The sequence below is a fragment of the Cydia fagiglandana genome, chromosome Z (assembly GCF_963556715.1).
Source record: "Cydia fagiglandana chromosome Z, ilCydFagi1.1, whole genome shotgun sequence".
In the NCBI taxonomy this organism is placed as follows: Eukaryota; Metazoa; Arthropoda; class Insecta; order Lepidoptera; family Tortricidae; genus Cydia; species Cydia fagiglandana.
In genome coordinates, this window is record NC_085959.1 from 13,810,939 (window position 1) to 13,838,434 (window position 27,496).

The 27,496-nt window shown below is 37.4% G+C and overlaps 1 protein-coding gene across 1 annotated transcript; it reads left to right on the forward strand.

The window, feature by feature from the left end:
- The first annotated feature begins 1,246 nt into the window (after window positions 1–1,246).
- Window positions 1,247–27,285, forward strand: LOC134678519 (probable citrate synthase 2, mitochondrial). Its single transcript, XM_063537095.1, has 9 exons — window positions 1,247–1,405; window positions 11,256–11,417; window positions 12,798–13,027; window positions 15,507–15,663; window positions 17,000–17,199; window positions 20,501–20,633; window positions 22,919–23,064; window positions 24,390–24,552; window positions 25,867–27,285. Exons 1-9 carry the CDS (start codon window positions 1,361–1,363, stop codon window positions 26,026–26,028), a joined length of 1,398 nt encoding a protein of 465 aa, XP_063393165.1. The 5' UTR covers window positions 1,247–1,360; the 3' UTR covers window positions 26,029–27,285.
- Window positions 27,286–27,496: the final 211 nt, after the last annotated feature.

Sequence of the window (27,496 nt, forward strand, 5' to 3'; positions counted from 1 at the left end):
ATTGATAGGAAAATTATGAAAACACGAAACCGGTAACCGCTTTTTTGTTTGACAGTTGACGTTTTATGTGGGCTACCAGCTCTTCCCCACAAAACCCTCGAAATGTAAAGAAATAATATATACAATTTATACAATCTACTTACAATATTGCTTACCATGCTATTTTTTGCAAGGTCTGTAGAGGCCTTTATGAAACTATAATGTCATGTCTCTCTTTCTTTATTAATATTATTTTATCTTAGCTTAGAAATTTGGCAAGGGACGGCATTTGGCCTAGTCCATTAAAAGTATCAAAACCCGAGGTTGATACTTATAATGTAATGTTACTAAAATATCGACAATGAAGTTTTGATTTGTACGTCTTTTTACTGTGACTAATAATACTTTATTTCTCATCATACGAAGTAATTGATAGTTTTTATACTTTATCGTGTCGTTACCGTGGTCAACACAATAAAGTACAGTCACCATCAGATATATCGGAGCGGCCAAGGTGCTCACAAATATCTGAACACGCCCCTATTGTCAAGGCATTAGAGTGCGTGTTCAGATATTGTGAACACCTTGGCCGCTCCGATATTTTATCTGATGGCGACTGTACAATAGCGACCATTATTCTATAAATTTGATGAAAAGTTGTTAGTGCTGGCAGCATTCATTAAATGACAGTGACAGTTAAGTCAGGTCCGAAATGCACCATGTCCCCGCCAACCCAAAATCAAAATACAAGTCTGAAGGATCAAATAATTGGTTTTACTTAACAATTTACGTGTAACAACGGTATAATACGGTGAACATATTCGTTACCAAATAAAAGCGAATATATGCTTGTTGTGATAACTATTTCTAAATAAGTAAGTATAGTTCGGAAGCGACAAATAAACCCTGTTCTAGACGTAAAGACGTGTTGAACACTTGATTGAGAATATTTATCACTCAATACAAAAAATTAAATATAGATGGTCAAGCAAATCTTGTCAGTAGAAAAAGGCGCGAAATTCAAATTTTCTATGAGACGATATCCCTTCGCGCCTACATTTTTCAAATTTGCCGCCTTTTTCTACTGACAAGATCTGCTTGACCAAGTATAGCTATGCAATTTGGTAATATTTTAGAACAAACCTAAACTAAAATAATAGACTAATGTTTTTTTTTTTCTTTGTATGGGACTATTGTTTTGTATTTTGTAAAATAAAATTCAATAAATTGACACATGTGACAGATCCGGTCGTGTGATACTGCTTGTCTTTGGCCATTCATTCGAACGCGATCGATTACTCGTTCGTTCCGCGCGCTCGGCAACTACTCTAGTAGTTGTGCGTGGTTGGTACGTGAGACTTGGCGCTCGGCGGGATCAAAAATGGCTCTGTTCAGAATTACATCTACGAAATTAGTAGAAGTGCAGGTAAATAATCATATACTGTATTTAAGTTTAACTTAACAACGCAAATACCGCGTTTTACGTTTCTGTTTTTGGTGTTATCTCATTACTTTATATAACCTACTTGGCCACATTTTGAGTCTGAAGTTATGTAATAATAGGATTCTTTCTTAATGAATCTTCACAGGTATGCTAGGCTAATTAATGAACCTTCAATATGAATAAGGTTCAACGCTATTATTCCTCACCACGGGCCCATTTTAGCGAGCAGTACTCGGCTGCCGGTGAGGCATTCGGTGGCGTGTCCTATCTCGAGTGTCGCTCAGTTTGTATCAAAAACCTTACACGTATCGAACACAATTATTACAACTGCTGACTACGATTTAGGTCTGTGTCACATTTTTATATATTTTTTATTTTGTAAAAATGGATGTAATTTATCTTTCGTTTGTATGTTTGTGAAGTTTTCGTCACTATCGTACGTTTCAAACCAAATTTTATTACCCCAAGAAGCTATTTATACATACCTGATCTTCAAGAAAAAGTAAAAAGTTTATTTACCAACTGTAACTCATTTAGGTATTTTTTCGTTGTTACTCTTTTTTCTTTAATAAATTGAAGGGTCACAAAAACGTAGTTTGTAGCCTCATTCATCAAAATCGGCTCAACATTTTCGACGCGATCATGAAACTCGTCACAGCCATATCCACATGCATAAATGTTAAAACCTTTACTTTTCCTCTAGCTGGATTAAAATTGAATAGAAGTTAGAGAAAATGTCATTTTTAAACGGAATGCAAAATCCAGATACATTTGTATAAAAGAGAATGGATTATTTGTATTTAGGTGCTAATGAGGTAACTAGTTCATGCAATGCTAATAAATAAATTAAAGTAATTACCTATTACTTCAATTGAAAAAAAAACAAATTAATTTACAGTAAATAAAAAGCAATGTAACAAAAAAAAAAGTCATGAATAACATGTGATGCAGTGAAAATGTTCAAGTTAATCTCATCTTTAGACTTAGGCACACTTGGACCATCCCACTAACCCAGGGTTAAGCGGTTAAACCGTTAACCTAGTGTCAAATTGTATGGGTTACCGTGGCAATACCAGGTTTAGTCGGTTAACCCCGGGTTATTGGAATGGTGCAAGTGGGCCTTAGTGTTCAATTACTATCCATAAATTGTTTACAGTAATGGAAACATTTAATGCATTCATAAAATATTTATTAAAAGTTCAATATTTAAGGGTAACAGTAAAGTAACATTTCATAACTAGACAATATGCAGCATAGCTAATTCAAAACTTGCCCAAGATTATCAAACAAACAATTTTGAAATATCATCATAGTTGCACACGATAAGACTGATAAGATTCCTGGTAGTTTTCCATTTCTTGAATCAGATAGTCATTATTAATACCTGTAACTGCTTAAAGAATTATACTTATTCAGAAACCGATGAAAATTGTATTAAAAGAGTTGAAAAATATTAACCCTTTAACCGCCAGAGTCTGATATATAAGACATTATATATCCAGCTCATTTCGCCACAGTCTGATAAATAAGACAAAGATCTGATTTGGTTTTTACATCACATTTATAACTCCCGTAACTATGCCAACCTTACTCTGTGTGGTACAATTACTGTCGATGGCGACACAAGCACGCTCGATCAAAAATTGCTGGCGGTTAAAAGGTTAAGATGGTTTAATCTCTACTAAACTGATACTTAATTGAATTATTTATTACACATTACAACACAATTCACACATGTAACCATGATATTGTGGAATTTAATTAGTCCCTGTTCATTAAGATACATTAATAAGTTTTAGATAGGTACATAAATACATAGGTAAGTTAGTAATAGAGCTTTAAGGAAGTAATGAAAAGGATTACTTTGCTTCTTCTTCTTCTTCTTCTTCTTTATATTTAAGAGCTGCACTCTTGTCAATGGAGCAATCTCCAACTCGCCCAGTCCTCTGCCAACTCCTTAACCCTCTGTTATGACTTTGCTACATTACCTCAAATTTCAGTTTTAAAGTTTTATAACTTTTCACAATTTTTTAGTTTATATCTAAACAGTAACATTAACTAGACACCTGCATTGCTAAATTTCATTAATCATAGTGATCTATTGTATAAATGAATGCTGTACACTTAGTGTAAATTTCTAGTGCATAATTTACATATAAGACAATTTACAGTAAGAAAACAGTAATGTAAAAAACAATCTTACTAACTTGCATTTTTCATGAGTTTCATGACTCTTAATAGGCACTTGTTTGTGGACGCCGTTTTTTTCTTAAGACAAATAATATTACAAATAAAATCAGAGCAGAATTTAATTTTATTTAGCACCTGTAGTATGTATACATATTTTTGGCCTATTATTGTGCCGTGTTTGCTTGAAGGGATGACAACACAATAACACAGTCATGCATGACATTCTTCACTACTACGTTATTAATTAAACTATTTTCCTTAAATGCGCGAGGTCGATATTTGAACGTGTTATTTGGTTGAAAACGCCGTATTTAAGAGAATTTAAACATTTTCAACCAGCTGCCGACTCGATCAATGTTTACAGCAAGTGGTTCAAAACCGGCGCCCTTGCGTGGCGATCTGTGTCAGTGTCACGCACGGTGGCGCTTACTAGATAACTGTGGCACGTCATCCAGCGAGTGCCATCACGATTAATCCCATTTGATAGGCGGTTGCATTTACCTATCTAATAAAAGTAATTAAATTTGAATTCGTCTTACAAATACTGTGTACAGGCGGAACACTTGCGGTACACTACAATATCTTGCCAGTAACAAGGGTCTATAATAGCGAGAAAAAATGTTCAAGGTCTTCCGGAAACAATAGAAAAATAAATGTCAAAGTGAGCTAAAGGCATTTATTTATTTAAACTAGGTATGTTTCTTTTTCTTAATCCGTTGTAAGCTAAGCACCTCTTAGGTACTTAATATTTATAACGTGACAATGTGGTGACAATCAAAGATTGGTCGTCTCTTTGTTGCTTTTGAAACGCTTCCTTTAACTTGCCTTTCAAAAGTTATTGAGCTGGCAACAGCGGTGTCGTCACGTGCCATCGCTGCGGCACCACGCCACGTGATAACACGGGATTATCGCAGCATCTATCACGATAGTGCTGATGTATTCGAGAAGTCTCCGATTTCGCTATCTCGACTGGGATACGATGACATTCATTTGCAATGCGTGTCCTCTGATTCGTCCCCTGCTCTAAAGATAAACGCTCATGAGTGCGGCGCTCGGCACGCGCCCAAATGTTGACCGCAGTTACCAACACAACATGAACACTAACCGTGCACTTTGAACCTCATGACAGCGTGAAAAACCAATACATACAGTTAAAAGTTTTAATTAGATCTATGCCTTCAGATTGTCGCAGTTTCTGTACACGCCATGTTAAATTATAAATAAATAAACGCCAATAGTTACGTAGCTCTGTTATTCAGTAACGCAACTCTGCCATTGGTATTAACGTGGGTTCAGTGCGCAGTCACTTACCAAAGGTACGCACTTTGTGCTGTTTTCTTCCATAATTTGGCAACGCGCCAAGAATTTTAAACGCGTAAATGAGGTAAGATATAACCCTGTTGCCTTCAGACACTGAGTTGAATAAATATTTTAAGAATATAAAATTAAATTCACACTTATGTCTTCCACAAGTTCCACGGTTAATAACAATATCGGTCTATGAAAAAAATCTGGTCCAATCGTCGTCCAAACCTATATTGCTATTAATACCAGGGCCTAAAACATTTCTGTAGGCAAACCGGAGCCGATTCAGCTAACATTTTCCTCAACTGTTTAAAATTAATGCCTAAAGTAGAGGGGGGGATAACCGGTGGAAATTGCGTTCCGTGAACATTTACATTACCTCTACTACGGCTGTGCCTGTAACGACAGGGAAATCCCAATATCTCGCCTACGGCAATGAGAACGGTTCGGTTCGCACTGTTCGCAGCTTCAAAACAAGGTGTCAAGCTCACTACATAAGTTCTTAGGTACGCACGTTCACGAGGGTTTAACGTTTTATACCTAATACTAGCTCAAAAAACGAATAATTCCTGCATTGTTTAGGTAGTTTTGTGGCTTGGTGTACTGCACACAAAATGCAAGAAGGCAGTGATGATCAAAGGTGGTGATAAAGCAAGTGTCGAGCACAAAAAACGGTCATGTGGTCATGATCGCAGAGCGCCGTCCACTGACTAGTCGTTAGATATGACGCTCTCAATGTCAAGGTCGAGGCGGTTATGGCTTCTTACGCGTCATTCATGTTCATTTCTAGTAGGTAGTTGCCTAATGCCTATTTAGTCGTTTACTGACATTTATTTTTAACTAAAAAAAAGATTCTGAAGTTTTCATCTTTGTAAGCAACCTACCGGGCATATTTATCTTATCAACCTGCCTATACATATATTTTGATATCTTAGGTATTTGCTTAGTGATGTAAGCTTGAGTTCAACATGGTTCAACTAACAATCGCTCTCCATATAATAAAATAACATATCAAACATTTATTCAGTACATCTCAAATTTTTACAAGCAATAAATATGAAAAACCAAACATTACAAAATACAATTGCAAATACAGAATGAATGAAATATTAAATATTTAGGTACTTTATTAGTCTCTAAATCTCGAATTAATGAAGGAAAATTTGAGCATCAAGTAATATCCGCTATCATCTCTATTTAAATTGGTTCTTTAAGTAATTGTTTTTTTATGTATGTACTCGTATGTATAACCTCTTTATTGTACAAAACACAAATGTACGGCACAGAATAGGCAGTACAAAGGCGAACTTATCCCTTTAAGGGATTTCTTTCAGTTAACCTTTAATTTCATATTACATTAAATTCTTAATGCTAAGAAAAGGTACAAAATATAATAAGATGCCTAGATGCCTACCCCATCCCCTTTTTAGGACGTACAGTGAAATAATTTAATTTTCGTACCATTCGTACCATTCCGTTTCGTACTCGTACCTTGTCAGGGTGACAATCAACATGAAAGTCACTGTGACATGGTTTGTATGCCTTTAATAACTGACATTCGATATGGCATTTTTAGGGTTCCGTAGCCAAAGGGCAAAATTCGGAACCCTTATAGATTCGTCATATCTGTCTGTCTATCTGTCTGTCCGTTCGTATGTCACAGCCACTTTTTTCTTTTCAAACTCATTCGATAATTACTTGCGTTGACAAAGTGACGAAATAGTGTTGACAATGAATTATTCCATTCCATACTTTTCATTCCTTATCTAAAAATAATCTAGCTACTGCTTTACTCAATATTTCAACTGTAAAAATCACGCGCGTTATGATGTTTGACACATTTTGACGTGATAACGTCTTATAAATCGATGAACACCGGTAGCATGCAAGAAAAAGTGTCACGTTGTGGACAGATCTCCATGGTAACGTTTTCCGGCCACGTTTTCTTACATATGACGTTATCACGCAAAATTATCGTCCGTTAAGCGACTTTACAGGCAACCATATTTTTTTCATTTCAGTTTGTGGTGAAATCAATCAATTGGTATCATCTTATTTAAAGATCGCGGTAACTGGTGCACTCTCGTTTGACTCGTGATCGATAGACTCCTTCATGAATGGTTTAAAAGATTTGTAGAGTTACGCCACGAAAAGTCTGCAGCGATTTTGATAGCCTTCGCAGTGCCAGTGTTATTTATACGTCATAATTTCATAGAAGTTTGACGTTTAAAATAATACTTGCACTGCGTGGGCTATCAATTCCGCGCAGGCTTTTCTTGGTCTGACTCTATCTAAATATTGATTGATTAGTGAGATAAACTGTTACACGACACTCCAAGTAATTGCTACGATTGCCACGTCCCATGTATACGTCAGTTTTCTATTGTCGAATTCGGACCCTGAGAGCCTGGCCAAGATGAAAATCGTACATCTACAAACGTCAAACGAAAAATAAATAAAAAATGTATCGAAATGATACACGCTTCGAAAAGTAACGGGACTATTTCCATACATTTCTTAAGTTCCAATTGTCGTTTTCTGGTTAAGATTGTCACCTTGGCTAGGCCCCCTGAAGTCTTTAATTTAGTGAGTTCTTATAACCTCTAGACAGTTAAAAAGTTAATCGCATAACAGATAATTTTACTGGGTCGCTCACGTAGGTGACTGAACCTATTAACTTGATAATGCCCGTACTGTACTGTTGATAATACGGTATGTACGGCCGCAGGTATAGACTTATCGAGTACACTGCGACATCGGTCACGTTGGTTGAGAACACTAGGTTTACAATAGTTACAATTAAAGGCATGTACATATTGCCAGGTGTGCAAATGCAAACCAAACACTTGCAGAGGTAAATTGCACTTCTTAGTGCTATGATGAAATCTTTCTATTGACGCTTTAAAGGGAAAATCGATTAAGTAGTTATTTACCTAGAGAAGAAACACTCAACAGACGCATGTGTGATCTTCTCGTCTTTGATTGCGTATCATTGTGGGCAATATCGGTTTCAAACGTATACTATGCTCGAGAAGAAATATCTTCTGGATTAAGTATGAGTAGGTAGGCAACTGGCAGCCGTCGTCGGAACTTTCGGCGAGGTCATGTCATGACGTCACTAACATCGGATGAAGTGCGAATTACATTTGATTAAAGTCAATGAATGCCACTTTGTATAAGGGTTATACGAGAAGAAAAATGGTAGGTACTGGTCTTCGTCGCGGCTCTCCCTCGGTAGCGCCCGATTTGATTGATCGTTGATTAGGCATACCTACTTGATCTCCGTTCTGTGGAGAGGATCCATTAAGAAAAGAAGGTTTAACCTCAAAAAATAATCAAATCAGTTTATAAATCACGTCATTTTGTGGTTTTTACGATGTAAAATATGTATACAGTTGGATAGAAACGAAAGGATGTACCGAGTTGTATCAAAACGCTAGCGATACAATATTTTTCGCGGCCTCCCCGTGTCCGTGTGTGATATTAGTTACATAAGACGATCGAATTAGAATAGCGCCGTCGGGTGCATCGATCGACTAGCCGTCGGCTGAATTAAATATTGTGGCTACTGCTATCTAAGGATACTTCGATGTATGTATTGACTAATATGTGCAACTGTTTAAAATGGTAATAGGTAATCTAAGTTTTTAAGATCCTACCGAGTTAACATGGCAACCTATACGTTAAATAGTTCACGGCTCTTACGTAAATGCGTTTGCCTGCTGTTTAAATGTTGATTATAATTGTATGTAAATTGCTGTGTTAATGTGCGTTTAAATACATGGTTTACTAGTACATCAGTTTCGTTCGTATTTTCCTCTGAGAAATCTCAGATTTCAAGGAATTCCACATTGATGTTGAGCGCTTGTAATAGGGACTTTACCTGTGCAGCAAAAGATGCAGCATGATTGTACGTATTTAGGTACATAGCAGTGGCGGCGCGTCCATAAAAGCCGATTCCCGCCGGCTTGCCTGTTTTTGTACGATTAAGCAGAGTTGTAAAGGAAATATGGATATGTTTGACGCGCCGCCACTGGTACATAGGTATATAAATGCTCTGTTAACAAAGTTTTGTAAGGAGAACTAGTAAATAAATAAATTGAAATGTTTTTGTATATAGCGTTGTTACTTCCTCTAAATGACCAAGGCTAAAACATGAATAAAAAACCGAGCACAGTTTGTTTATTATTACCTCGATACTTTAGGTATTACCAAGTACACATTACAAGTACAAATACACCACCATCACCTCCATAACCTCACCTAACCCACTTTTCCAGTAGTATTTCTTTTCTGTAAGGGTCGCAGTTCAAACCTAACCTAACCCATTTTTCTAGTAGCATTTGGTTTCTGTAAGGGTCGCAATTCAAACCTAACCTAACCCACTTTTCTGATAGCATTTCTTTTCTTTAAGGGTCGCAGTTCAAACCTAACCTAACCCATTTTTCTAGTAGCATTTGGTTTCTGTAAGGGTCGCGATTCAAACCTAACCTAACCCACTTTTCTGATAGCATTTTTTTCTGTAAGGGTCGCAGTTCAAACCTAACCTAACCTACTTTTCTAGTAGCATTTCTTTTCTGTAAGGGTCGCAGTTCAAACCTAATAACCTAACCCACTTTTCGAGTAGCATTACTTTTCTGTAAAGGTCGCAGTTCAAACCTAACCTAACCCATTTTTCTAGTAGCATTTGGTTTCTGTAAAAAAATTATATTATGGCTAGTGATAATTATGGCTTACAATGATGATGACAAATGATATTATTGAAATTGATTTTATGGGAAACAAAGTTTCTGGCACGTGACTAATATAGTAAACAATAAGTATTGCATATGTAATTATGGGAAACAATATAATGGCTTTTGACTATTATGGCAAATGAAATTATGGCAATTGAAATTCTGGCAAGTGGGTGTATACCCTCCATAACACATCACCACGAATATTCAGAGGGAAACATTTTAGACATGTCATATTATTTCGATCAAAACGAAACTAAAACTAACAATTCTTTTAACATACCAAATACCAACGCACCTCTAACCTCTTAAATTGTTTTGAGAAAGGATAATAATTTTGTACCTACAATACGAATGCCCCGTAACCAGTAAGTGATCTATTAGTAGGGTTCAATTCGATTAGCGGGTCGCGCGGCCCTTGCCTGGCGCCACCGATTGAGCCGCTGGCCCACAATTGCTCTGATCGAGTTACGCTAACGAATCAGTCGAGTTACTTCATTGATTCAATCGCGACGCTACGGCAGGTGATCACCTTGAATGGTTCAATATCACGGTTTGATTTAATTACTGTCGGTCCAAAGGTTACGGCTCGAGTATTGTTTGAGGTATCAATCGGCGTGTGGATTGTGGTGTTATGTCACCGCATTTTGGATTTCATTTTTGCCTGACTTTGAGTTATAGCTGTAATTTACGATACTCTCGATCTTTTTTACCACGATTTATCTACCCATCATCATAGTCTTATTCTATGAAAGCGCCCCTTTTGAAGGTTTATAAGAATTATCGGTTCCTCTCTCTGCAGCCCTGACCACCGGTAGCTTGGGCCTTGCCCCGCTGCTGGCGGCACCCTAGGTTAGGTTTTTTATAATGTGTTTATATGTATTTTTTATTGTTTTGTAAGTGTTTTTATATTTTACTTTTATATTCATATTATAACAAACCTAACTTAAGACGAAAGATAAATAAAGAGATAATAATAATAAATATAATGTACACTTACTAAAACTTATTAAAAGGGTGAATCAACTATTTCTAGTCACTCGTTGCCATGGTTACGGTCGCCAGTGTCACTTTTAAAACCCTGGTTTTATGGTAGGTACATATTTAAATAACCAAAAAAATTTGGCAGTTTCTTTCCATTATGGGTCATCCTCATCTCATCTACTTCCTTAGCATATTTAGTAGAATGTACATTTCTTTTAACAAACTATGCTACTATTGTCGCCTAGCTGACGGGACAGAATAGCAAAGAGTTAAAATAAAAGAGTTAATCCACCCAAAAACGTCACTGGATAAATTTACACTCAGCTTGATCTCAAGAAGTCATGATAATAAAAGTGTATGTTTAAAAGAAGTACCTACCTAGGGCGACACATAATGGAACCCTATGAGATACAGTGCATTACGGCCCAAAGAATCTGGAATTTCCTGGATTCAACGGACATTAGTAGTGCACTTTAAAGGGCCTTCACACTAGATCACAGCTTGGTCGAAGAGGCACACAAAGGCCCACAACACCGCAATAATAAATAAATAAAGAGTGCGTCAGTACGCTGTACAAAACGCCGTATATGTAATAATCATTGTTTATTGTCGTACAGAAAGCATGCCCGACGGCATCGATTCTGCTTCGGGGCCTGAGCGCCGAGAGCACCAACCTGAAGAGCGTACTCCAGGAGAAGATCCCTAAGGAACAGGAGAAGATCCGCGACTTCCGCAAGAAGCATGGCAGCACTAAAGTCGGCGAGGTCACCGTCGATATGGTAAGTCTCGCTAGAACTCTTAAACTACGAGTAAGGGCTGATTTAGACGGCACGCGAACTCGCATGCGATTTTAGTTACATTGCGGACTGCTGATTACGTCCAATTCAACCGACCAATCAAAACCCGCAATGGTAAGACACTCGCATGCGAGTTCTCGCATCGTTTAAATCAGCCCTAATAAGGCAGAGTAAAGGTGTTCTTAGATAAGTGGTAAGCTTTTCACTAGATCCTGAGACGTAGTAGGGAAGACAAATTGCAGAAGTTCGGTAATAATTTGAATTGATTTTGTTTCAAAACATGTTTCTAAGTAACAAAATCATTTATTTACATACAATAATATACCTATATACAGTAATACTACTAAACGAATTTAATAACTAGTTTCTAAGTTGCATTTCAAATGCTTCAAATCTTGCCCTAAGTTGTACGTACTTACTTATTCTAAATCGAGAATCGAAGACAACATTTCAGTATTATAAATTTTCGTCTAAAGATATACATAGAGAAGTACAAATAAAATATAAAGAAGTATTCTATGTCAAATGTTACGAATAAAGTCTTACGGCGTCTTTTACGTATATTTGGCTGATACCTACATACCTTGGTATAGCTCATCTCGTGGTTCGCAGTATCAAATCATAAGGAATGTGGTTTAACACCAATTAGCCGCCACAAAGCTGATTCACCAATGGCATCTGATGTTGACATACGCCGGTCTTGAGAGAAAGCACTTGTACTCGTGTTATACCTACACTTGTACCTACATAATTCTTAATTTAAATTCACATTGTCTTCCATATGCTTCGTAGCATACGTAAAGACTGCGAAAGATTTATGCGTCAAACCGTCTTCTTTTACGATTTATTTCTCCTGCGAATAAAATATTAAATAAACGAATTGTATACATATATTAGAACTTTACGTTAATTGTGTTATATGCTCGCAATAGAACAATCATTTATTTACAAACAAGATATGTATATACAGTTATATTACTAAGGCCCACTTGCACCATTCCACTAACCCGGGGTTAACCGGTTAAGCCTAAAGTTACCATGGTTACCAGTACAATTTCACACTTGGTTAATGGTTTAACCGCCTAATCCCGGGTTAGTGGGATGGTGCAAGTGGGCCTAAAATTAATTAACAATCGCAATTATGTACACAACGCTTTAATAAAGCGGTTTGTTTTGTGGAGTGACAGTAATGTCACTGTGCACTAAGTGCACAGCAGTTTCAATCAACAACGTTTCAACGAGAATTAAGTACGTAAGATGTTTGCTGATAGCAGTGTCGCACGTGTCTCGTAAATTTGCATGGTATTTACATCATACACCTACCGTAAATATATTTAAATAACAACGTATTTTTCTCGTTAGATGTACGGAGGCATGCGTGGCATCAAGGGTCTAGTGTGGGAGACCTCAGTCCTGGACGCCGACGAGGGCATCCGTTTCCGCGGCATGTCCATCCCTGAGTGCCAAAAGGCCCTGCCCAAGGCCAAAGGCGGCTCCGAGCCCCTGCCCGAGGGTCTGTTCTGGTTGCTCGTCACCGGCGATGTTCCCACCGAAGCGCAAGTCAAGGCCATCTCCAAGGAGTGGGCCCAGAGGTAAGCATTACATCAATATAAATATAAATACATAATCGTATAAGAAGAGTAGGATGACTGCTATAGGTAGTTATTGGCCCTACATGTAATTGGCCACTCTTAACAATAAAGCTTCAATCGACTTGTTACTTACTGCTTTGTGCTCTTAATTTAACTTTATGGGTAGATTTTCGACTGCGCAGTATTAACCGAGGTTAATACAGATTTAACACATTCAGTGCCGAAAACCCGACTATCGGGTATTTTATGATTCCGTTCCAAGGCCGCATGACCCGATAGTCGGGATTGTGGTACTACAGCTTTATATGATGAAATTGTTGTGGCCTGGTGCGGACGCCTTGTTTGCCTGGTTGGCAATGAATGTGTTAAACTCTCTTCTCGATATACCTATGAGATTTCCGCCATGTGTGTAAAAAAGAGACATCATTAAAAGACATTTATTAGGCTGTCGTCTGGATTTAGATTATGAATATATTTATTGTATTTTATTCAGTACAACTATTCTTAGTTTGATCATGAACAGATCAATATGTTTGTTATTGGATTACCGGACCAAAGTCCGTTTGAATACTTTGACTCCAGCGAAGTGAGTATAAAAATGTCACAGCCAAGTGCCAAATTGTGTGATAATAATGCGTGCTCTGTCTCCATGGGCCGGACGTGTTCTCTGGGAACGAATGAGTCGTGCGTGCAAAATACAATCGCTACGCGAACGAGTCGGTGTCAGAGGTGTGCTATCGCGTGACGCTCACTTGATAACCTTACTATGACTTTACTTGGCGAACAGGAAATTCTGGAAGGAAATAGCTGCTACATTGTTATGTCAACTTGCACTGAAAAAATCAGTTGACGCCATTCTTTAAGTACCGGTATTTAGGATTTGCCCCGTGCATTAACATCGAATATATGCATTGAAAACAAAAAAAAATTTTTTGATGTTTTTGGTTGACCGGATAACCTCTAGTGGATACTAAAACAAGGTAACTATAGTAAATATATATGTATTTAAAATTTAGTTTTACCATCGTACGTTCCTAAGTATCCGTACAATCCCATACGTTACAGAAGAATGAATTACCTGACTGCGTTTATTCGCCGTATCTCAACGCATTGCGCCTTCAAATTAGATGCAGACAAACTTTGAATGCAAATCGGTGCATCCTTGTTTTCGGAATTATATTCAAGTTGAACAATGAATACACAAACATTGTGAAAACGGCTTTAACTTTTGTGGTTGGTTTTCTTTCGTCGCCTTCTTCCTTAATTAAGAATAACAAATGATAGCACAAATTCGCGCGGATTCTTGTACTTGTACCTTCGATAGCTTTGGTAGAGCGGTGGACTGTAGAGGTATCAACTATCATCCATAGCCTCCATAGGTCACTGGTTCAAATCCGGTTCGAAGGAAACTTTTTTGCTTTTTTATGTGACTTCATAAGAATAAATGGACGTATAATATTTGTTTTATTTTATACAGTTGAGGAAAAACGGACATCATAAGGTTTAATTTTTTATAGTGTGTGTCACTTATGGTGTAATTTGTTGCATTTTAATTTGGGTGTGCTAAAATAGTAAAACTCGCAAATATGTTGTTTGATTGATACACCAGAGATTTTTTTTTGTTAGGTATGTATGTATAGGTATGTGTAAGAACCTAGTCTCTGGATAAAGACTGAAATCCCGTACAGTCATCATCTACCTACCGATATCGTAGCCCGATATTTTATCCACGCCTCACGTGGGGAGGGCTCCGCTCGACAACCTAATCGCAAGATTTCGCACAGGCACTACTTTCTAGCAAAGCGACTGCTATTTGAGCCGGGGTTTGAACCCTCAATCTTTGGTTTACAGGCGCGTATGATCACCAAATCTTTTTTATGTTATGACAGAAAACTTTATTAAACAATAAAAAGCCTTAAAATAGAAAATACAAACTAAAATTAAAAACTAAGCTTAAAAATAAACTATAAACTATAAAAAATCTTTTTTTAATTGGATATCTTAGAGCATTTAATAACTGGAGTGGCCATTAAGAGCTTACCCCTCTGCCGAAAAACTTGCACAATTATGCAAACTTTTGTACGGACTGACATGGCTATTTGTATGTTACGTCTGGTTACTTACAAACCATGTAAACATTTGCATTAGATTCGTCTCAGTTGTGCCAGTGGCAATGTATAACACTTTAAACTCTCGCGTTTTGTACACATATTTAATTATACAAACGGGTCTACCGCGAATTTCGGGCAGTTTAGTGGTGTTTTATTAAATATCTCCGTTGACATTTGTTGGGACGTCAGTCTTTCCGTGACCACAGCTGGTACAACTCAGCTGGAACGTCGGAATTAAAGGTAAAAACAATGAAATTATATCGCGGTAGACCCGTTTGTGTAATTAAATAAGTGACAATGTATATTAAAATAGCTTACGTTACGATGATCCCAACATTTCGTTTCATTATATTTGTTGTGGTTGGCAGGGCGGAGCTGCCCGCGCACGTGGTGACCATGCTCAACAACATGCCCGCCAAGCTGCACCCCATGTCGCAGTTCTCCGCGGCCGTCACCGCGCTCAACAGCGAGTCCACCTTTGCCAAAGCCTACTCCGAGGGTGTACACAAGTCCAAATACTGGGAGGTGAGGCATTACCACCCTTATTTATAAAACTTTGCGGGCTTGATTTATAGTTCGTTTTTTTATCATTAGAAAGAACTTGCAAGAAGGTAAGCGATCTTGACATATCTTTTAATTGAAAAACGCTTTTTAAAAATCAGTAACTATTACTTATGAAAGCAGAAGAATATAAATGATCGTATTAGATTCATAATTGTTACATATTTGCCGTAAGTTATTAACCGACTTCCAAATTCCAAAGGAGGAGGTTATCAATTCGGTTGTATGTTTTTTTTTTAAATGTGTTTCTCAATTAAAAGACACATCAAGATTGTTTACCTTATTTGTAATGCTAAACGAAGTATAGTTTGATGACAGTTCTGGCCTAGTGGGTAGTGCCCACCTGTGAAGCCGATGGTCCTGGGTTCAAATCCCGGTAAGGTCATTTATTTGTGTCATGAGCACAGATTTGTTACTGAGTCATGGGTGTTTCCTATGTATAAATATAAGTATGTATTTATCTATATAAGTATGTATATCGTCGCCTAGCACCCGTAGACCCCGTAGTATAAGCTTTGCTGAGTTTGGGGCTAGGTTGATCTGTGTAAGATGTCCCCTCATATTTATTTAGTTAAATTATGCTTTCCCTTTCTTGGAAATACATAAGTTAAATAGACAGATAAAGACAAACTTAGCTATGAATCGCTAATTCAGGCCAGTAACGCGTTTATGAATAACACCATTAAACTTTTCGTTGTATTATTAACAAGCCTTTATGGATCCCCTGACTGTTGTAACTTTAACTGTACTGTGTGTTTCAAACCTTTACTTTCCAATATTCGATTGAGCTTCACATACATATGTGTTGAGTGTATATGTAATACATATGTGCAAGTTGGGTGACAAAACAATATTATTGTACCATCGAGCTGATCTGACGACCGACACAGTAGGAGACCATAGGGGCTCTGTGATAAAACAACGCAACCTAATTGTGTTTGGGTTTATTAGAATGTCTCGATGAGTATAAGTTGCCTGTTGGAAAAAAGTACAGTCAGCGTTAAAAGTTTGAATTATAAATGCAATTTTTGACAAAAACTTATCATACTGGACAACAGCGGTTTTACCTTTTAGCAGCCAAAGGCCACATAGTATTTAACGAAGTAGACACGGGCCCACCTTTTTTAATATTTATAACTTTATCAGACATTGTCGTTTGTCAATATTACATACAGAATAGCTAGGGAGGCTCGCGGGCCGCAAGTGAGAGGTTCGCGGGTCGCATGCGGCTCGGGGGCCGCCTGTTGCCGACCGCTGGGTTAATAAATGATATCATACAGCCTATAATTTGTCCACCCAGTACGTGTACGAAGACTCGATGAACCTGATCGCCAAGCTGCCCGTGATCGCCGCCACCATCTACAGAAACACCTTCCGCGACGGCAAGGGCATCGGCGCCATCGACGACAACAAGGACTGGTCCGCCAACTACTGCACGATGCTCGGCTTCGACGACCCGCAGTTCACCGAGCTCATGCGCCTCTACCTCACCATCCACAGGTTGGTTACCTTCACTGACAAAGCATCCTTCAAACTGAGCATAGTAGCGCTACCCCCTCTGCCACGCATAAGGTAGTTTTACTGCATGTTCGAGTCGAAAGTGTCTTTGTGTGACGTCCGTGTCTTTGATTTGGTTCTCGCTCACTTCGTCCCCCGCACCCGCGTATTTTTGGCTCATCGGTTTCATAAAATAATTGCTCTAAACTCGGTCTAGAGGATTCCTAGTCTATGGTTACCTTCAATAGTGGCGCTATTGACGACAAAAAGGAATTGTCCGCCAAATGGCTAAAGTCGCATACTTACAGGAGTTCCGAGGTTTGCAATTCTAGGTACTTAATCTTGAAAAAAGTTGCAAATCTCTACTGTCCTTTAACCTTTTGAACGCCACAGACGGCAATTGATGTCAACACAAAGTCGTGACAACGACGCCAAAGACGGCATTTGACGTCGATCGTTTTTTGATGAAAATGTACTGAAAACACCCCACTTTTACTCACAAAACTAAATTTTACCCCCGTGGCGTCAGTGGCAAATGGATGCACCGTTTGGGCGTTCAAAAGGTTAATTGAGTTACGAGGTTAGACATGCACATGTTTCACCGACGATAGATTTACACAGGCATGTCACAGTATCATTCATGTTAGTATAGTATGAATTATCTCATATGATTTCTTCGGGCACAGGCCCTAATCTTTTAGAGTCTAAAATTTAGACAAAAGGTATTGTTTCTTTTCTGCAGTGGTTACACTGCTGACTGCTAATAGCCCCAACATACTTAGTAACGGGAACAAGCCCGTTAAAAAGCATACTTACCATTCTGTTTATATGGTTCAACCTGACTGTACCCTGAATGAGCTGTCACATAAATTTGAACCTTAATACTATCACGATAGTTGCTTTTTAAACGACATGGTTGCTTTGGCACGTGCTGAAGACCGCTCTTAAAAGAAACAATCGAGAAAAAGTATACTATAGTAGGCTTCATATGGTTCTTCCGTGCAATTATGGCATTAATTCAATAAAATTATACTAAACATAGATGTAACTAAGTAGTTTTGCATCAGATACCGGGCTTACGACGCTTAACAATTCAAATAATGTTTCTCTTAGCTGCCAGGTTTGTCACTCACGTCCTAGTGAGACAAAACGGCTGTAAACCATAAAAATGTCTTACTGTTGTGACTTGTAAGAAATAAATAGACGGTGATTAACAGTAGGTAAAGCATGGTGTGATAATCCTATAATTGTTGTTGTTGATACTTGACCAAACATTTACTACGAAATAATTTCTCTCGATAGGGGTGGTATTCTACCTGTCCGATTTATATATCCAATGTCATTGCGTCTCACTCTGTCATTTCTTAAGCTAAATGTAAGACGCAATACACATTGGACAAAGATATTGGAGACATGGAATATCACGTTAAGTGCCCATTCAACTGCTATACCACAAACCTTACTAAGAATTCAGATTCAGATGATTTATTTATAAACACAAAGTAAACTTTTTACACGTCAATTATCTTAGAACTAGAATACTATTTTATACAATATAATTTATGACTATTTACACTATACATGGAGTAGGTATATTATATGTACATATGTAGATAATTTATAAGTGAGTGCAGAAAGCATAATTTAAGAATCTTAAGTAACTCGCTTTGTAGTAAATAATTTAGTAATAAACGTGACATGCCTTATTTTGCTCAGCCGTTGTTACTAATAATTATAACAGCAATAAAAAACAATTATAGACATTTGTCAGAAATGGTGTTAAAATTGTAAAACATTCATACAAACGATCTAAAAATGACAATGTCAATAATTGGCATGCATTTTGTCGTAGCGTGCCTGACGGCTGCGTGACTCGGCCATGCGAAATTATAAGGCTCCTCGTCACGAGTGCCCTGTCCTTCAACGTTACTGACATTAACTTCATCGCCGCTGTTTGTTGTGTGCCGTGTTATAACTGAGTGTTATCTTATCTACTTATTATCTTCTGTACAGTACCTAGCCTCTATGTAACATATGCAATGCGAGATATTATAAATTCAATCATTTGTTTTTTTTTTTTTTTTAGTAAGTATATCATAAATTATTTATTGCAGATTAAAAACTAATACTTTACAATATCATTAAAACTAACTATAAATCTTGGTTGTCCTCCTTTTCATATCTTATTAAACTTGTGTGACTTAAAACAGAACAAATGTATAGCACCGCCATTTTGAAAATTTTCCAATAACTGAATCAACCAAAAATATTTATTCATCGAACCTGCTCACAAACTTTTACGAGGTTCTGTTAAGAATTGCGACCTCTAGAGGAAAACATACGGACATACGAAAGCTTTTTGCCCTAGCTGAAACGGAGATCTTCGCTAACGCTCGCTATTAATTAATTTTACGTAACGACGAAGTTTGATTTGATGTAATCAAATTCACAAAAAGTAAATGCCACGATAAATAATTTGATTAATGATTATGATGGTTTATGATTATTCCATTTAGTTAAGTATATTTAAATAATTAGTAGTATAATTTTATTGTTATTAAATAAGTAGGTATAACTTCGTCTTTTAAAAGAAATTAAAACGACTTGGTTACAATAGATTAAGGAAAAATGCAGTTTATTAATATAATGTCGCCTGGGAAAACCACAATGACGACCATAATTAACAAGTCATTATGACAACACTAAATACCTTTTTTATCGATTAGATTTTTATTGATTAGAAAATCTAAACGGGTACAATTAGAAAATATAATTACGCCTATTTAATTTTAAGTCTAGAATATTATTGTTAGAGTTAAACCACCTTGAGCTTTGGCGACCGTTTTTCACTGTACACATTTTATAATCCACTGCGAATGTTCCGTATCTAAAGTAATTTTTAGCCTTGCTGGTTGGACTGGTTGTAGTTAATATTACACATTTGTGGTATTTACATACATGTGGTGCAACCTGCTCTAAGCCAGGGATGTTGCGAATATTCGCATCCGCAACCGCGGAAGTTCCGCATTATTTACAAAATCCACATCCGCATAAGAATAGATGCGGAGCTTATACGGATGCGGATGTGGAACAAGTGCTAGGAGGTTTATTAAGTGCCTAATCTTGACATCCGCATCAGCGGATTGAGCCTTTAAATAACCGCATGTGTGGATGTCAAAAAATCTGCGTCCGCAACATCCCTGCTAACTCTTCAAAAACTAGTGTAGGTCAATGGACTTGTGTTTTGTAACCTAATAAATTTTTGAAAATAAAGTATGATGTGTAATAAGCTGTTGTTCCGCAGTGACCACGAGGGCGGCAACGTGTCCGCGCACACCACCCACCTGGTCGGCTCGGCGCTGAGCGACCCCTACCTCTCCTTCGCCGCCGGCCTCAACGGCCTCGCCGGACCCCTGCACGGTCTCGCCAACCAAGAGGTAACTATTATTCAAACCGGGCAAGTGCGAGTCGGACTCGCGCACGAAGGGTTCCGTACCATAATGCAAAAAAAAAACGGTCACCCATCCAAGTACTGACTCCGCTCGACCTTGCTTAACTTCGGTCAAAAATCACGTTTGTTATATGGGAGCCCCACTTAAATCTTTATTTCATTCTGTGTTTAGTATTTGTTGTTATAGCGGCAACAGAAATACATCATCTGTGAAAATTTCAACTGTCTAGCTATCACGGTTCGTGAGATACAGCCTGGTGACAGACGGACGGACGGACTGACGGACAGCAGAGTCTTAGTAATAGGGTCCCGTTTTACCCTTTGGGTACGGAACCCTAAAAATGTTTCAGAACGAACCTGTTCACAAAAACAGTGTAACAACCCCACTCAAGCACATTTAGACTTAATTAAAAACTATAAAAAAATAACTGGGTTTAGGTAAACACATCTTATTTATCTTGGTATTGGTACCTATTTCATACATTATGATAAACCGCGTAGCGACGTTATTTTTATAACATAATACAGTGAAACCTGGTTAATTGGCACCTGGATAAATGGAAAACCTCAATAATTGCAACCAAAAGTCCGGTCCCGGTCCCTTGAGACCAAAAGGCCTCTATAATTGAAATTTTGGAACCTCTATAATTGCAATTCAGATTTTAGTCCTTTTCGTAATTTTGCCTCTATAATTGACCACATCGCAACTTAAGACCTCTATAATTGACACTGTGCTAAAGAAATCCGTTATTTTTGCTCTTATTTTTACCTCTATTATTGAAACGAGTCTTGCTTATTACCTCTGTAATTGAAATAATGTAGTTATAGACAGCAGAAACAATATTTTAATAGCAATTATCATTTTATTTATATCTCCATCCAGAATTTAATTTATTTATTGGGTATCTATCACAGCCTGTAGTAGGTGAAATAGTTTTGATCAATAAAAAACAAAGTATGCTTTTTACATTCTAATAAAACTTTCTTCTACAATTCAAGAGAATTTTTTAAACCCAAATGATAAGAAAATAAAGTGTACTGTAATTAATGTAGTGTAAAAGTGCAAGTATAGACAGAAGCAATATATAAACCAGCCAGAACGTAAGCGTGTAAATCAGTTTAAATGGTTATTTGCACCTCCATAAAAGAAATTTGTCAGAACGCAACCTCTATTAATGAAAACCTCTATAATTGACACAACGATTTTTTGAACCTCGTTAATTGAAACGACCTGCTTAAATGAAAAACCTGGTTAATTGACAAAAACTGGCCGGTCCCTTGAGATTGCAATTATCCAGGTTCCACTGTAGCACTCATAACCTAAAAAAATACATTTTGTTCACTTTACTGAAATAACGCATATTAAAATTCAGTTCTAATTTGAATGCCTCGTAGAAGAATGTAACCTTTAAGCCTTACACGTAGATATACGAGTACGTACATTTGTCTCATATTTGATTAGATAAAGTACAACACGGATCTGACGGATCAACTGATATGGCAACTTGGCGAAAATAATACGTAAAAGCCTCGTTACACACTTATTTAACTAAATGTATGTACATGAAAATACCAGAAATATGTGGATAAATATATGGATGTGAAACTGAAAGAAACTTGTGTCAACAGTCACTTGGTACCTTATCGATTCGTATCGGTTATCAACATATGTTTTAAACACGCTTATTTTTACAAGGACAAGTTTATACATCTAATTGTTATTAATAAACCGTTAGTTTCCGTATTGTAGCATAGTTAAAAGTAATATTTGGACAACATGCATGATTACAAATAGATTCATTAAATCAGTTTACATACGTAGTACGGCCGCAATAAATAAACCGGATTCTGACCGGTCAAGTCCTTGACCCCCAACATTGAATGACGTAAATATTACATGGTGACCATTATGTATAGTTCGTTTTTTTTAGCATTAGAAAGAACTTGCAAGAAGGTAAGCGATCTTGACATGTCTTTTAATTGAAAAACGCTTTTTAAAAATCAAAAACTATTAATTATAAAAGCAGAAGTGTATAAATGATCGTATTAGATTCATAATTGTTACATATTTGCCGTAACTTATTTTTAAAATGTGTTTTTCAATTAAAAGACACATCAAGATTGTTTACCTTATTTCTAATGCTAAAAAAAACGAACTTATAGTTCACGACTGCGGACACAACTTTTATACTAAACTGATAAAATACCAAAATTTAAAGCATTCGGGAAAATTTTGTCGTTTCTGATATATGTATTAACTGTATTGTTCAGGTACTTGTTTGGCTGGAGAAGCTTCGCAAACAAGTCGGCGACAACTGGACGGAGGAGGGGCTCAAAGAGTTCATCTGGAAGACGCTCAAGTCTGGCCAGGTCGTGCCTGGCTACGGCCACGCCGTGCTTAGGAAGACTGACCCCAGGTAATCATAATAGTACATTATTGTCGAGGCTCGGAAGTAGCTACTTGCAGGCTGAGGATTCGTTTTAAACGGACGACCTTGGGAGTCCGTTTAATTGAATCCGAAGCCAGCAAGTAGCCTTCCAGCCGAGTCATATATAGTGCTTTTCTCAAAAATGGTGCAAGAAACATAAATATCATAGAAACATTTTACAAAAGCAACGTTCTTACGTATATATTTTCACAGAGAAAAGCCCTTGCCGCCTTTTTATTTTTTTAATAAAAAAATAGAAGTGTATTTTTCTGCCGAAAATACGCCAACCTATTTGAGACAACTAAATAGTCGCGGTACTAATCATCTGTTTGGCTGTTTAATGGGCCTGTGCCTTCATTTGATATGGCCATTTGAACTTTTAAAAAGTTTGGAACTCGACAAATAATGGAATTTGTATGCAACATTGCAGTCCCAAAATCGAGACTGCAATGTTTTTAACTTTTTAAATTTTGACTGACCATAAACTCCGCGCTTCGCGACCTATGTTTTAGACGGCATAGTCGACTTTGCCGTCCATTTTTGAGAAAATATAATTAAAGGTTTCTCAATATTGGTGAAAAAATCGTGCAATAGAATTTAAGTCTTTTTTTGGCATTAAAAGCTTACTAATCGTAATTAGGGTCTATAAAGCAATGAGTTTATTGTCACAGCGCGTTTTAATATTTCAACACCCACGTGTCTAAGTATGTTTGCCGTCCTTTAAAAAGACCTTGAAATTTAATATAGTTTAGTTTTGCTGAGCCGATATATCGGTGGGAAGCGAGGAGTTAAAGCAGTTCCGATTGACATTAGCTTAAGGTTAAAGAGCATATTATCTAGATGTCCCTTAAATGTACTTTGACGTTGACAGTTAAGCTTAATATTGGCTGTTCTAGCTGTGAACTGATGTTTCTTTAATCTTTTGAACGCCACAGACGGCAATTGTCGTAACGCAAAATCTTGACAACGACGCCAAAGACGGCATTTGACGTCGATCATTTTTTGATGAAAATCTACTGAGAAACACCCCACTTTTAAGGTGGCATTATTTATTCCAAAAACTAATTTTTACCGCCGTGTTATCAGTGGCACGGCAAATGGATGTGCCGTTTGGCGTTCAAAAGGTTAAACGAAGTGAATGTTAGCCAAGTAAGGGCCACTTGCACCATCCCAATAACCTGGGGTTAACCGGTTAAACATGGAGTTACCGTGGATACCAGTACAATTTGACACTGGGTTAACGGTTTAACCACGTAACCCTGGGATAGTGGAATGGTTCAAGCTGCGCTAACAAAGATAATGATTGTTTCCAGGTACACTTGCCAACGCGAGTTCGCCCTGAAGCACCTGCCCAACGATCCGCTGTTCAAACTGGTCGCCGGCGTGTACAAGGTGGTGCCCCCGATCCTCACCGAGCTCGGCAAGGTCAAGAACCCCTGGCCCAATGTGGACTCCCACTCGGGCGTCCTTCTACAGGTACGTTTACCGCTTGCCATCACTTGCGTTATCGCGCGCGACTTCGTACTTGTAGTTTTATATTGAATTAATCAAAGGCAAATGAATAAGAATAATAGACTTTTTAGTTACCCTATACTAATATAAAAAAATGCCTATGTACGTCCCACTGCTGGGCACAGGCCTCTCAAGCACGAGAGGGTTTAGGCTATAGTCTATACCTTACCATAGCACTATAATTTTAGTAGATATACAATGTATATGTATTGTTTGTAATAGGGGAACATAATTTATAGCAGCCGGAACAAGCCGTGGAGTATTATTTAATTACACAAAACGTGTCAAGGTTTTAAAATTGTACATGTTACAATAATTATTCCCTTATCTTGAGTGGACTCACTCATCCAGTCCATTGTCAAGGACAGTAGCTCGCATTTATATTATATTTTTAGTAAATAATTGAACAACTGAATCATGCACGTAAACTATACTGCAAAACGTAATTCAAGACCAATAAAAGTAAGAAATGTTGCCACTTTTTTACTAGCGCGTCTTGTATTTATGTACAAATAAATAAATAAAAGTACTTTTTTAAATAGTAGGAGTAAAATTACTAATGAATAAATTATCTTAGCGTGATTATTTATCAAAAGGAATTTACAATTTTAGAAACAAATTATTGTAATGGCAACATTGTCTCACTTTTTTTGGTCTTGAATTACGTTTTGCAGTATACTATTTATTGTTTTTGTATGATATATGCCAATACCAAATGAAATGAGTTAATATGTAGATCTGTCGCCCGTTAAAGCGATCGACCGATCATATGAAGTTACATTCTAACTACCGTGACCCTGATTAGCGTTGTTATCAAGTCATCCCGCCCGCGGTATACAAATACATTCGATCGAGTCAACCTAATTGACACGGCCAACCTAATTGGCTTCTACGCCTCTGATTCAAACGTTTGGAACACTTCTTATTCTGTCGTTATCTTCAATGCTGATGGCATGATATGCGCGGAGGCCGAAATTTATGTTTAAAAAATAATTGATATTGGTGGATAGATGCCATTCGATTGGTTTCGTGTATTATATTCAAGCTTGCTTCTGTGAAATCAATTGTACAGTGAGCTGCGAAATTGCATGGAGAAATTATGAATTAATTACCTATAATTGATTAAATCACCATCCACTTTTGCAGCTGATGGTACATGAAGTCTTTAGTTCTCTACTAGTCAGTAAATCCTATAACGCAAACAAAATTCGATAAATTGCAAAATGACGTATAATGGTTGAGTGTTATGTAACGACAGTGTACGTTATTATTTTGCAGTATTACGGTCTGAAGGAGATGAGCTACTACACGGTGATGTTCGGCGTGTCGCGCGCGCTCGGCGTGCTCGCGCAGATGGTGTGGTCGCGCGCGCTCGGCCTGCCCATCGAGCGGCCCAAGTCTCTCAGCACCGACATGCTCATCAAGCAGCTCGGCAAGTAACCGCCACCACGACAACAATTCACAACGACCGCTCGGTCCTATGAATTGAACAAACAGTTCGATTCACACCCAACCCGATAGTCAATACCGACGCGCTCGGCGTCACAGATCAGAAACCAATCACCTAGAATTGTATTAATTTATTATTTCATCTAGTAGTAAGAGTAAGTGATGCATTTGTTTGATTGCTGTTTGAATTTATAATTATTATAATTGTTGTTTAACGTAAGCAAATATTGCTACCCGTGTACTTATTTCTGTGATGATATTATTGTTTAACTTTATATATATTTGTAAATTATTAATATTATTTATAATTACATATTAATATTATTTACTATGCTAAAATTATGTTTGTTATATACCTATTATGACAAGTTCTGATTGACTAGTGGTGTGATTCGACTGCCAACTTCACGTAGCTGCGTAACGAACGAAACTACCTAGTGTTGTAGAAGTCAATAATTAAATCATAGAGCGGTATGCTGTGCATACCTCGCTATAGAGAATTATGTATATTATAGTGTTAACGTATACACATCAACATCATTTACTATTTATTGAAATCAAAACGAGTAAACAATTTTGTAGTTGACTCAGTATTCATTTCTGCATTGTAACCGCAATAGCTGTTGAACTCTTATGCGTATGTAACAAGTACATAGAACATGAAAAGTTTGCAAGTTTGTAGCTTCCTCACTAGCGTAGTCGCTTAGAGTGGGATTTTAACGGGGAACATGTTTATGGAGAATTACGTCATACTTCGCTATACTTTCCTTTATTACATTGAAATATCTGTCACTTCAAACTTTCTATCTTCAAAGTAAGTTTAGGTAGCTATTGTAATCTAATTTTGAGTTACCAAAGTATGTACCAGGTTGTTGAACGTAGACTGTTTTTGATTTAATGTTATTGCGCTGCTCGAAGGTCGGAATACGTTCAGAGCTGATACCGAACGTACTATGACCCCATGAACGCCAAACAAAAATATATCAGAATAATGTATTATGCTTCAACCAACCTGTCACCGTGGTTTTGGAGTTATCTTTGTATAATTAGAATATTATAGATCTTCATTTACATAGTGAATTCATTACTATTTATTGAAGCCATCTCATTTAATTAGTGTTGGCGGCGTCCATCTCGTGGGAGGTGGGAGCGTTGGTTTGTCAGCATGTGCTGATTGTGCTGTAGTTGTATCCAAGGTGCGATCCAATAATTTGACAATACTAAAAATAAATTGGTACGGTGTAGAAATTGCTTGTATTATTTATTAGCCCCATTTACTTGCTCGTATATCATACTAGGTTTTGCCCGCGACTTCGTCTGCGTGGAATTAGTGACAGCAGTTAAAGTAGGCATAGCGCCTGGATAATGCAATGGCAATAAATTTAAATACAGGGTGGAAAGATAAGTCGGGCCCTGGAGGGAAACTGCCTTAAATCCATAAGCTGGCTCATTTTACTTA

Coding starts and splice junctions, on each gene's coding strand:
- LOC134678519 (XM_063537095.1), top strand. CDS start 1,361: ATGGCTCTGTTCAGAATTACATCTACGAAATTAGTAGAAGTGCAG. Junction 11,418..12,797: donor GCGAGGTCACCGTCGATATG/GTAAGTCTCGCT, acceptor TTTTCTCGTTAG/ATGTACGGAGGCATGCGTGG. Junction 23,065..24,389: donor CTTAGGAAGACTGACCCCAG/GTAATCATAATA, acceptor GATTGTTTCCAG/GTACACTTGCCAACGCGAGT.